Source organism: Poecilia reticulata, linkage group LG6, assembly GCF_000633615.1.
Source record: "Poecilia reticulata strain Guanapo linkage group LG6, Guppy_female_1.0+MT, whole genome shotgun sequence".
Classification (NCBI taxonomy): Eukaryota; Metazoa; Chordata; class Actinopteri; order Cyprinodontiformes; family Poeciliidae; genus Poecilia; species Poecilia reticulata.
Genome location: NC_024336.1, coordinates 5,460,922 through 5,473,021, shown reverse-complemented (window position 1 = coordinate 5,473,021; position 12,100 = coordinate 5,460,922). Strand labels below are relative to the sequence as shown.

The 12,100-nt window shown below is 45.0% G+C and overlaps 1 protein-coding gene across 4 annotated transcripts in view; it reads left to right on the top strand.

Moving 5' to 3' along the window:
• aass (aminoadipate-semialdehyde synthase) overlaps window positions 1-12,100 on the top strand; it is a 63,118-nt gene that overhangs the window by 8,446 nt on the left and 42,572 nt on the right. For all 4 annotated transcript variants that reach the window (XM_008410947.1, XM_017305352.1, XM_008410946.1 and 1 more), the window contains exons 3-4: window positions 5,225-5,401; window positions 7,216-7,300. In XM_008410947.1, coding sequence (XP_008409169.1) covers window positions 5,225-5,401; window positions 7,216-7,300 — 262 coding nt within the window. The remainder of the gene's footprint in view (window positions 1-5,224; window positions 5,402-7,215; window positions 7,301-12,100) is intronic.

The window sequence follows — 12,100 nt, the reverse complement described above, 5'->3', positions numbered from 1 at the left end:
GAACCCATTTGTAGTGAGAGTGAATGTGAACCTGTTGCGTGTGGTGAAAGTGAATGTTACCACATTTGTGTGGCTGTCACTGCAGCCATCACAAAGTGCTTGAATCAAATGTTTCATGAATGTTTACCACATGAAATTATTGAATGAGAGAAAACGGCCACTTCTAACATATTTCTGCAGCCTTGCTGAGCTCCTCTCCTGGCGTTTCCTCATCAGCCTCTCCAACTTGCTTCTCATCTACAGCCTCTGCAACTATGTTTTAATTTTTTTATCTCTTCTGGGGTAAATAATAAAAACAGTCTCAGTAACTTGTTGATGGTTTTGCTGTATCGCCTCTTTAATTGACGCCCATGTCGGTCCGACGTTGTGCCGGTGACCTCAGTGACCCATATTCAGCGCTGGAACCCAGTCAGGACTGAGCTCATCCATGTCATACGTCGGTTTGCCTTTAAGAGGACATATCAGAACACACATCAGTATTAATACTGTAAATTTAATAACACTAGTAAAATACTTTACTTCACAATAATGTAATAACCCCGATGTCCACTGACAAAACTCGGACTACGCTACATAAACAATATAAGCCCGACCTAAACAAGGTTGACCCACTTAAATGAACTCAACATAAACGGAACATGAGAACACTCTGACAAAATAATAGCAAAATAAATTATGACACAACACTAACAAAGCAAATTTAGACACTCACCAGAATGGAAATGTCTGGAGCAAACTTGTAGGTATCTGGGGATTTTGGAGAGTGTATATCAGCGTCTCACCGCTGATACCAGGACATTCGTTTTCTTTTCGTTAGCTCCGATAGCTTAGCCTCCTCGTTGTTTCCAAGCAGGAAAATAGTGAAACGAAAGTCCGTTTTCCATCTTTTTACCTTTTCGGTCGTGTGATCGGACATTGCACAAAATAACGCAGCAAGTTCGTACCATAGCTAAAATATCTGAGACGGTCGTTTTTGTCTGTGGCAACAAAGATGGCGCTGATACCCCTCCAGTGACGTCACGTTCCGAAGCTCTATATTGGATACTGAAATTTGAGACTGTATCCAAAACAGACCAGGGCGTATTTGCTTTTTTGAGGGAACACAACACTTAAGAGGAAATGCAATACTTTGTGCCAGATCCACCGGTGTTTTCTTGAATTATAAATTCATTCATATTAAATCTGACCCAAAAGCTGTCACCAAAGAATATTCTATTCCTATTCTATTGTTTTTCCCACTAAGCATATTTAAATATGCTGAACTACGTATAATACAATAAAAAAATACAACTGTTTATAAATGTAGCTGTTTGTATAAGCTTTCCAGTAACAAAACAGCGTGTTATGAAAGATTAAATGCGCAAATACGTTATTGTGCCTGCCAAACGTATAACGCTGAGAGGAGCAGTCGACCACTCTCAGATGGCCGCCCCAAATCTCGTCAGCCACAGTAGGCGAAAGCGGTCCGTAAGGCATGGGAGGTGTCAGTATGAGGTCGTGGCAACCCTTGGAAGGTGCCAAAGTCGGTGACAACACTGACAGCTAGCCCCGAAAACAGTGGCACTTGTGATGCATAATGGCAGGTGTCAGACAAAGTGTCAGTATGAGGTGCCAAAGCCAGTGCCAACACTGACAGCTAGCCCCGAAAACAGTGGCAGCCGTGACACCTGCCACCGGAAGTGCCACGGTAGGTGTGGTGTCACGATTTGCGCCTGCTGTTTCTCCGTAATGCTGCAGTCATAATGTTGTTGGCTGTAATAGTAAATCTGTTAGCAGGAGTAGTAAAGCCGTTAACTCCAGTGAAGCTGTTAGCTGCAGCAGTAAAGCTGTTACTTCACACATCCTGTAGTAGTAAATGTGTTGGCTGCAGCGATACTGCTGCTAGTTGCAGTGAAGCTGTTAGCTGCAGTGGTACAGCAGCTGGCCGCAGCAAAACCGTTAGCTAGTGATGGGTAAATGAGGCGTCACGAGGCGTTTCGACTCATAGCAACACTGTATTGATACTGTGTCGATACTGTGTCACTGAATACTGACACCTGCTGGACATTAAAAATCCCTACAGGCAATGTAGTTAGACTAATTTGATGACTTAGAATTTTATGACAATAAGATTTAAGTCATTGGATTTTATTATACATTGTATTATTTATTTCATATCTTAAGTGAAATTTAAAATATTTGTTCTTGGATACAGTCAATAAATAATGTGAATATGTACAATAAAGTGAAAATGTAAGTGAATGTGTTTGGAATGAGGATGCTTGTGGACTGGAGTTTTTTTTCACACATTTTTATTCAAAAAAATAAGTTTTTCCAAAGTTTTGAAATTCAGTCTATTACGCTTTTTTGACACAACTTCTCTTGCTGTGGAAAACACCCTCTCACATGGCACAGATGAGGCTGGAGTGCAAAGGTATTGCAATGGCAACCGGAAGAGGTTAGGATAAATTGTCGTGGTTCTGCCAGTATGTCATTGGATCCTGACATCTGGCAATATTTCCCTCTGCAAGATATCTGCACCTCCTGGATGGCATCAGCTGCGGCACCTTTGGTCTGCCTGCCTACTTCGGTGTCAACATGGTGCCAAAGGTTATCTAAAAACAACAAGTTGACATTTTAGTACATCTTGTCCAAACAAACAACAAATAATGCTGAATAAAATGCCTGAGTTGGGTGCAGACAACTGTTGTGAAGATGGTCTCGGCTGGGGCTCATTTGTGTGTCCGATAATAGACGCACATTCTGACCACAGTCTACTGATGGCCTCATTGCATTTGGAGGAACTGCAGAACCCAAGTGATTTAAATCTGGGGTCTAGAAGTGTTGCTAGGGTCAACACATTTTTTGACTCCAGATTGGAAGCAGTGTCAATGACTCGACACTTCAGGTTTTCATGTAGGTGTATGGCTGGCTGTGTGTGCAAGGTTGATGCATTGCTCTCTAGAGCAGGGGTCCCCAAACTTTTTCCTGTGAGGGTTACGTAACTTTTCCCTTCTCTGGTGGGGGGCCGGAGTCAGTTTGTCACAGACAAAGTATGACAATTGTAGGAGTGCCTAAATGTGAAAATTTGTTTTCCAGAAAGCACAATCAAATAACTCTCTCTGGGTTCTTAACAGAACAAAAGTCAGGAAATAAATAATAACACTATTAATGAAATAAATAATAACCAAATAACCCTCTCTGGGTTCTTCACAGAAAAAATCCAGGAATGATTATAGTCTGTATTTTCTGAACTATAAGCCACAACGCCAAAGTTTTTTTGTTTTTTTTAACCAGTAAACATACACATATAAGCCACGGATATCTCTGCCGCTCCAGGTTTTCAACAACGATGCAGCAGCAGAGGGGGGCGGACACCCAAAACTTGAGTAATAACAGGTCAATTGAATATCACATTTATTACGGTTGAAAAAGAAAAAGGTGCCAAGTTTAAATTTAACTGAACTGATTAAGGTAGTTTCCGAACTGTAACTAACAGTAAAAGTGCTGATCCTTTGTGTTGCTACTAGCATGTGCTAAATGAAAATGGGCGCTTCCTTCTTCTTCTTCAGATCTCAACAGCAGCTTGCATCCATTATTGTTGCACTACTGCCATCTACTGGATCCTAATATCTATACCTCAAATTCTCATAATGATTCCAGTATTATTTAAAAAAACAAATCTTCTTTTTTCCCTCAATGCTATTTAACTGATCAACATTATCAAATTTCAATTCCCTATTAAAACCTAATTCCGTTTTAATGGGCGCTTTCTTTTATTTCCAATTTTGACTTCCAATGATTCACTTCCTGCTAAAGAGCCCCCTGGTGGTTGAAGAAAAATCCACGTATAAGCGGCTTATAGTCCGGAAAATACGGTAAAAAAATCTGAATGCCCCCTGTATTGTTCAGGGGGCCGGACCAAATGTGGAGGCCCGCGGGCCGTAGTTTGGGGACCACTGCTCTAGTGCAAGATAGAGCATTTTCATCATTGGGATGACCTTGGATCCTGACACTCTCCTCTCTTCAGACAACTCCACTGTAACTTGATGGAAAGGAGCAAGCACAAGAAGTGTTTCTCCTTTGATGGTATTCTCATCAGCTGTAACTGGAGTCAAATCTGCTTTTAGAGAGGCCAGAGATACCCACACTGGTTCCCTCTCATCATGTAGCCTTGACAGCATTTCATATGTGCTGTTCCAGCGTGTTGGCACCTCATTGATGAGTTTCAGGATTGGTCGTCCCATCTGTTGTTGCACTTGAGCAAGCTTCTCCTTGGCTGTAGTGCTTGATCTGAAGTATGTGACAATGTGCCTAGATTTCTGTCTGATGGATGTAAGTGTGGGGATCTGATCACAGGATTTTCTAACTAATAAATTGAGAGTGCAATGCAAATCGAGTGCCGAATTACTAGCTGCCTAGCGGATGCGATCATGTTTGGTGCTGCATCAGTCACAAGACACCTTACTTTATTGGTTATGGCCCAGTCCTCCATTATGTCTCTTGTGACTTGGGCCAAATTGTCAGCAGTGTGACTTTGTGGAAAGTATTGTACTCCTAACACAGATGTACACAACTGCAGATTTTCATTAATGTAGTGACAAGTAAGAGTCAAATAAGCCTCCATGTTCACAGATGTCCACATGTCGGCCGTTATACTCACTGCCACAACTTGCTGTAATTCCATTTTCACTCGTTCCCGTTCCTCCTCAAACGTTTTGGTCACCATTTGTTTGATGGTCTGAAAATTATATCAGCGAAACAAGAACAAAATCAATATATTAAAATGAAAGATTAAATAATTTTTTTTAATTTAAACTACTACTTTAGATAATTTCCACACAAACCTTTCTGGTTGGCAAACCATATGAAGGTTCAAAGACTTGAACCAGTGCCTTGAACCCTTCACTCTCCACAATGCTGAGAGGCTGGCAATCCTTCATAATGAAATTCAGTAGAACCTCATCCAGCATTTACTTCCTAGAAGCTTGATGGTTAAAAATGAAGTAAACAATACATTTAGATTTGGCATCCAGTGTCATTTCGAAACAGTTCCTGTATTGGTCACGTGACTTGCTGAAACCAATACGCGCACCGACACGGGTGTTGGTCTATGGGCTTGATGCATGCGCCGGCGCGTCTGTGTTGCTGGACCCATCACTACCGTTAGCTGCAGTAGAAAAGCTGTTGGCTGCAGTAGTAAAGCGGTTTGCTGCTGTCTCATTCACTATGAGCTCTGTTTCAGTTCTATATGAAGGCAGGGGCCGTCATTCAGGAGGATATTTCTGAGGCATCTCTGATTGTTGGAGTGAAGAGGCCCCTGGAGGAGAAGGTCATCCCCAGGAAGACGTATGCTTTCTTCTCCCATACCATCAAAGCTCAGGAGGCCAACATGGGTCTGCTGGATGACCTGCTCAACAAGGTAAATTACACACTGTTTTTCCTCTTAACTACTGTAGCCTATTAAGTACTATGTGTTCACAAAGAAATATGGTTTTGTCAAATATCAAGGACAATCTTAGAGTCTTTTATCAGTTATGTGTGCCAAAGCTTCACACTTGTAGCCCAACACACACTTCTCCTCAACAGACTTCCCTGTTCAATCTTTAAAGGGACCCATGGTTAATTTGCCTGTAGATGTAAATTTTGTATTAAATTCTGTATGTACCGTATTTTCCGGACTGCAAGGCGCACCGGATTATAAGACACATGCTAATACATACGGTCAACAACAAAAAAAAAAAAGATAACACAAACAAAATAGTAGGTTTAGTTGAACTTTATTCGACTATGTAATAATACATGTTATTTTTTATTCTTCCACAAATCCATCAAAGTCCTCCTCTTCTGTATCTGAATTGAACAGCTGTGCAATTTCGCCATCTAACATGCCAGGTTCCCTCTCCTCATTGTCGGAGTCTGTCTCGTTTCCAGGTGGCTGTTCAGCAATGATGCCGGCTTTCGCGAAAGCTCGAACAACAGTTAAGGCAGATACATTAGCCCAGGCATCCACAATCCATTCACACATGGTGTCGTAACTTGCCTGGCGCTGCCTCCCCGTCTTAGTAAACGTGTGTTCAGTCTTTTGTCCATCACTCCCTCGCCGCTCGCAACTTCTTTTTGAACGCCCTGTTTTTACACCAATGTCCAGCGGTTGGAGTTCTTTTGTTAATCCTCCCAGAATGACGGCAAACTCCGAATTAGTTTGCTTCATTTCCTTTTCCAAAGTAGCACTGAGATGAGCGCGCATGGAGTCGCAGATGAACTGGGACGGTGATGCGTGGAAAAACCTATCTGGTTTTTACCGGAGGCATATGCTGCAGAACTCGGACAACAATTCTCTGATTGGTTCATCGCTGCTGGCGTATGTACTGTACACTTTACGTCTGTGTGTCAGGGACAGATTTTGGAATTCAGTCCAAACATAAGGCGCACCGGATTATAAGACGCACTGCTGATTTTTGAGAAAATTTAAGGCCTTTAGGTGCACCTTATAGTCCGGAAAATACGGTACTGTTTGTGATACAAATAAACTCCTAATTACTTAAAACAATTAAAGTATTTTGTTATATTTTTCACCCATGGAAGACGCCATTTTTTCACCTTGCTGGGTGAATGACACAGTTGTGTCCGTTATGTACTGGAATCTACAGAGGAAATGCAGGAAGGTTAACTTTACTCCAGTTTTTTTTTATCATATTGTGCTTGACTGGTGTAATGCCAGACTGTGACTGTGTAGGCTGTAATAAAAAAAAAACTGTGATGGATCATTTCCCGCATGACAAAAAAGAAGAGCGCAGTGGGAAAGTGAGAGAGTGAAAAAAACTTGACCAAAAATACAATATTCAATTTAATAGAAAACACTCCATATGTTCTGATGAGCTCATATCATCCGCTGTGAATCCTTCCCAGTGTGCCACAATTCGGAAACTGTTTGAAAATTTGAACTGGGAAAATGTTTGACGCTGAAAATAACAAGTTAGGATGGATATACAGATACAGGAACACTACATGTGCACCACAATGAGCCGTGCCAGTTTGAGCTGAAACAAAAAGTAAGTTGTCGGTTGTGCGAATGTGTGTGTATGTAAGTGTGCAGGTGTGCTTGCTTGCTGGCACTTTACTACGTCCTAGCTCGTGATGACTCCTCTGCCACGATGACCAGTGGGAGTCTGGATGTAATCTCCATCTATATTCCATAAAAAACAATAAGAAAATCAACTTTGTGTTTTTCAGGAAGTTCGTCTTATTGACTACGAGAAGATGGTTGACGCCAATGGTTACCGTATTGTAGCATTTGGCCAGTGGGCCGGGGTTGCAGGTATGTTAGGTTCTCCTCTGTTTGTTTCAGCTGGTTGGTCATTTCTCAGCATTCCTTAGGCATAATCAAACATTATGATGAAACTGTAGCAAATGAGTCATTCTTTGTAATGAAATCAAATTTCACCTAATTGAAACCAGATTTTATGGGAGCTAGGTCTTGGGCCTGGTTTACACTGAAGACCTTAAAGTGTCACAGCAAAGATTTGAGCAATTTATCCGAAACTTCACATAAATCGCTCATATATTCACTGAATCCTCACAACTTCCTCTGTTTCTGTGCATTCGGCCTGAATTGTTTTCGGTTTGACTTACCCTCATTACATCACAAGATGGTGCTGGTGTTACTACCCAGTTACTACAAAGGAAAACGGCGACACTGCATTGCTGTGGAATTTATAGCAGTCTGTGAGAAATATTTATTATTAAAATAATGGGATGAAAGCACAGCAGTTCATCTTTTAAAATATTGTAAGTGGTTTTATCGAGTCAGTGACTCAATTCAGATATTTTATTTTTTTTTGTGAAATCTGATTTCTTTGTTTTTTTGTGTGTGTGGTTGTTCACGTTTCCAAATAAATGTGACATGTATGTGATGTGCTGTGTGAGCTACAAATGACCTAAAATAGCGGTTCTCAACGTGGGCGGTACCGCCCCCCAGGGGGTGTTCAGAGGACGGCAGGGGGCGCTGGCGGACATTTTTACAAAAGGGGGGCGCTGGCATGCCTTTGGGGGGCGTTTGGTCGAAGGTCAACTTTACACCTTAAATGCATAACAATGCCAGTTTAGACTTTGAGCAGCTTGGTAAAGCAAAAGTTACGTATGTAACTACGGTTCTATGAATCCCGAATGACCGCCAGAGGGCGGTGCTGAAAGCACTGAATGTTCCCTTCGTGCATGCACTGTTCGAGCAATAATGTCAACAGAGTCACACCTGTGACACATTGGAGGATCAATCAGAGGCTATATAGCATAACGTCATCCGAGGCTCTTTTCCTACAGAATCTTCTTGCGAAAACGCAAGGATTCTGAGTGACAGAGAATCTCTGGCGGTCATCCGGGATTCATAGAACCGTAGTTACATACGTAACTTTCGTTCTATTTCATCCCTACTGATCGCCAGAAAGCACTGAATGACTAATACCAGCGATGTCACAAGGAATCCTGAGCACAAACCTCACTGAAAAGAACCTGGTCTAGAGGATGAGAGGAGGTCACACTCACATTGTAAAATCTAGTGAATGTGCTTGGAGAAGCCCATGATGCAGCAGCACATAGCTTCCAGTGGAACTCCTCTCAAGGCTGCCCAGGTAGTGGAAACACTCCTGGGAGAGTGTACCTTCACGCCGGCTGGCCGGGCCGGCGCCCTGCAGTGTAGGTGTGACAGATGACATCCACAATAGGAGATGCTGTGTGGAAAGAGGGCAACCTAATCTAGGGCCCCCATTAACACAAGAACAGCTGGTCTGGGCATCTCATAGCAGCAGTGGCTGCAATATACGCCACCAATGGCCTCACTGGGCACAGCAACTCAGAACTATCGTCAACTTCCCCTGCCGTAGGCTGAAACGCACCAATCTCAGTGGTTGGTTACAAGAAGAATGAGAAAACACTTTAAGGACAAACGCCAGGTTTGGCCACAAGGCATCACCAGAACCATCTGAACTCCATCGGAGACATGATGGGCTGATAGAAGGCACGTAGCTCTCTTAGCTGAGACAATAGCCAACAAAAAGGCAGTCTTGCATGACAACCACTTGAGGCCCACCTAAATTAAAGGCTCAAATGGAGGGTGGCATAGCGCACTGAGGACCAAGGACAGGTCCCAGACGGGCTCGCGAAACCAGTGGCAGGKGCAGTCTACGAACACCACACACACACATACAAAAAAAAAATCAAAAAAAAAACTGAAACCACATTATGGGTCCCCACTGTACAGCCATCAAGGTCAGCATGACTAGATGATATAGCCACTACATATACCTTAAGTGTCGAAGGAGACTGGCCCTTATCAAGAAGAGACTGAAAAGACTCCAAAACAGTGTGACACTGGCGACTGGATCATCAATACGGGCAGAACACCCAAGGGAAAACAGACGCCATCTGTTTCCATATTGCTGAYGAGTTGAGGTGCCTGACTGGACCCAAATACCCAGTCAGCTGCTATTAAAGCCTCCCAGTGGCCAAACCCACAGCTGGAGGCATTGAGGATCAAAATGCCATATCCAACCCCCCAACTGAGACAGTAAATTCCTTCTGGGTGGAAGACACAATGGGACCTCGTGACCCAGATTCCATAGAAGTGGGAAGTATGGCGTGCCGGCCAATCCTTTGGCCCTCCTCGAGAACTCTCTGGAGAGTCTGCCAAATCAAAGAAAGGGGTGGAAAGGTATATAGGAGGACCCTGGGCCAAGGATGGCCAAGGCGTCCTGGACCAGTGCACCTGCGGCCCCTGTAAGGAAAAACCAAGGGTCGACTCCTCTGTGTCAAACAGGTCGACCTCTGCCTCATCGAAAAGGTCCCAGATCAGGCATACTATGTCGCCATGGAGGGACCACTCTCCCGGAGCTGCAAAGGGCGCAGTGACAGCAGGCCAAGGGTACAACCCGAGTTGTACCCTTGGCACAACTCGGGTTGTGCCGATCTTCGAGGTATGGCAGAACCTACATGCCATGGCCCTTCATAAGAGAGAGGGCTGCCTTCACGCACAGTGAGACCACCCTCATAAAAGGGAGAGGCCAAACGGGAGCGCACCCAGATAGGCAAACCTGAAAAAAGCGGCGATGTTCCGCCGTGATAGGTACATGAAAGTACACATTCATAAGATCGATTGATGCAAGCCATTCTCCCTTTGTCACAGCCTGAAGAACCTCTGCTGTTGWWAGCATGTGAAAAGGCARGACCTTCAATRCTGTCRAGTCCCCCRATAYCCAAAATGGGACRAAATCCGCCTGTCATTTTCGGCACGAGGAAATTCAATGAATATTAACCTCCGGGTCGCCGTAGAGGATCCACTGCCTCGATTGCACCCTCGGCCAGGAGGGCCCTGGCCAAGGGCTTGAGCTTTCACCGGGTCGGTGATGATGGTCGGCCTGACCCAACGTGAGATGTGAAGACACCGCCGGATCTGTAGCCAGTAACCATGGGTCAGAGTGGCAACCACCCATGGATCCACAGCGAGAGCAACCCAGTAACTAAGCTGYTGACGAAAAAAATACATCTGATAGCTGGTCTGGCGGCCTCACTTCCTCTGCCCATAGCGCCTGGGGTCCTGGGGGGCGACGGCCAAGGTCTGGCCCGGGTGTGCCTGGTTGGTTGGCGGACCGACTCACGAAAGTCCCTGCTGGGTCTCTGCTGCACATCACGAGGGTAAGACCCACCAGGCCGAACAGCTGAAAGCTGGGGCCAGCTGATGGGCACCTCCGATTATGAGAAGGAGGGGACCTACCCCTGCTGAGGCCTGAAAGCCGTAGCCTAGTCCACCGCACAGAAAGGGCAACCATGAGGTGCAATTGCCAAGGCGGCCGGCATGTGCTCCGGTATTCCGAGTTACAGAGGAAGCCATCTGTAATACAACAATGAGCCCGCGGGCACCGAACATCACCACGCAGGGCTTCATCCAGAGACACAACAAGCGAGGCAACAGCAGGCTCGACCGCAGGCATGTGATCCAAGCCTGTCTGGACCAGCTCATGCATAGCTGCCAACACTTGACCATCGGTAGAGAGATGCGAAAAGGCTCTAGGGTCCCACCGACAAGCATGCAACTCCCCGAGGTACTCCTCTTTAGGAGGAGCCAGAGATTGGAGGCCTCAGTTCTGCACTTAGAGCGCCTAGGAGTGGCAACCTGACTAGAAGGCGGAAGGTCATTCACATACATAGGGTGTAACTGGGCCAGTCAAGTCACATTCACCGCATGGGGCATGTAGCTGCAGTTTATCAGTTGTCTGACAGAGCTTTAACCAGGTGATCATGCCTGGCCCCGCGATCAGAACAGTGGGAGCCATTCATGTCCAAAACTGTAGTGAGTCCCACCACAGGCAGACAGAGCAGACTTACGATTGGGAGAGGGGGCGGAAAGTACTACCATCACCAATCATAATAAAAGAGCAGCAAAGGGGCTGACACTGTCAGCTAAGGGTCGAAAAAATAAAACTGCCAATTAAATACACACGGAGGGGAACCGGAGGCTTGCTAAAATCGGGAGAGAGGGCGAAAACCTGTCTCCAATTAGAGCAGCAAGTGGAAAGTCGGGTGAGCCCAACACAAAACTATGATCACAAGATCGGCTGAAATTGGGAGAAGGGGCGAGACGCAACCGTCACCAATTACAGAAAAAAACCCGCGGACCAACGACAGGTAGACGTGGTCAGCCACATTCAGCATAGGATGCAAAACCAAGATTGGGAGAGGGGGCGGAGAACGCTACCGACACCAATCACAGCAGCAAACGAAGAGTCAGGTGAGCTCAACAAAAGATACAATTAGCTGAAATTGGAAGAGGGGGCGAGATGCTACCATCACCAATTACAGAAAATCTAGCGGACCAACGACAGGCAGACGTGGTCATCTACGTCGAGTATAGGATGAAAAACACATCAAGATTGGGAAAGGGGCCGGAGAACACTGCCGTCACCAATTAAAGCAGCAAATGAAGAGTCAGGTGAACTCAAGACAAAGCCACGACCAACAAGGTCGGCTGAAAATGGGAGAGGGGGCGAGACGCTACCATCACCAATTACAGAATAAACAGCGGACTAACTTGGTCAGCTACGCCAGCATTAGATGAAAAAACAGATCA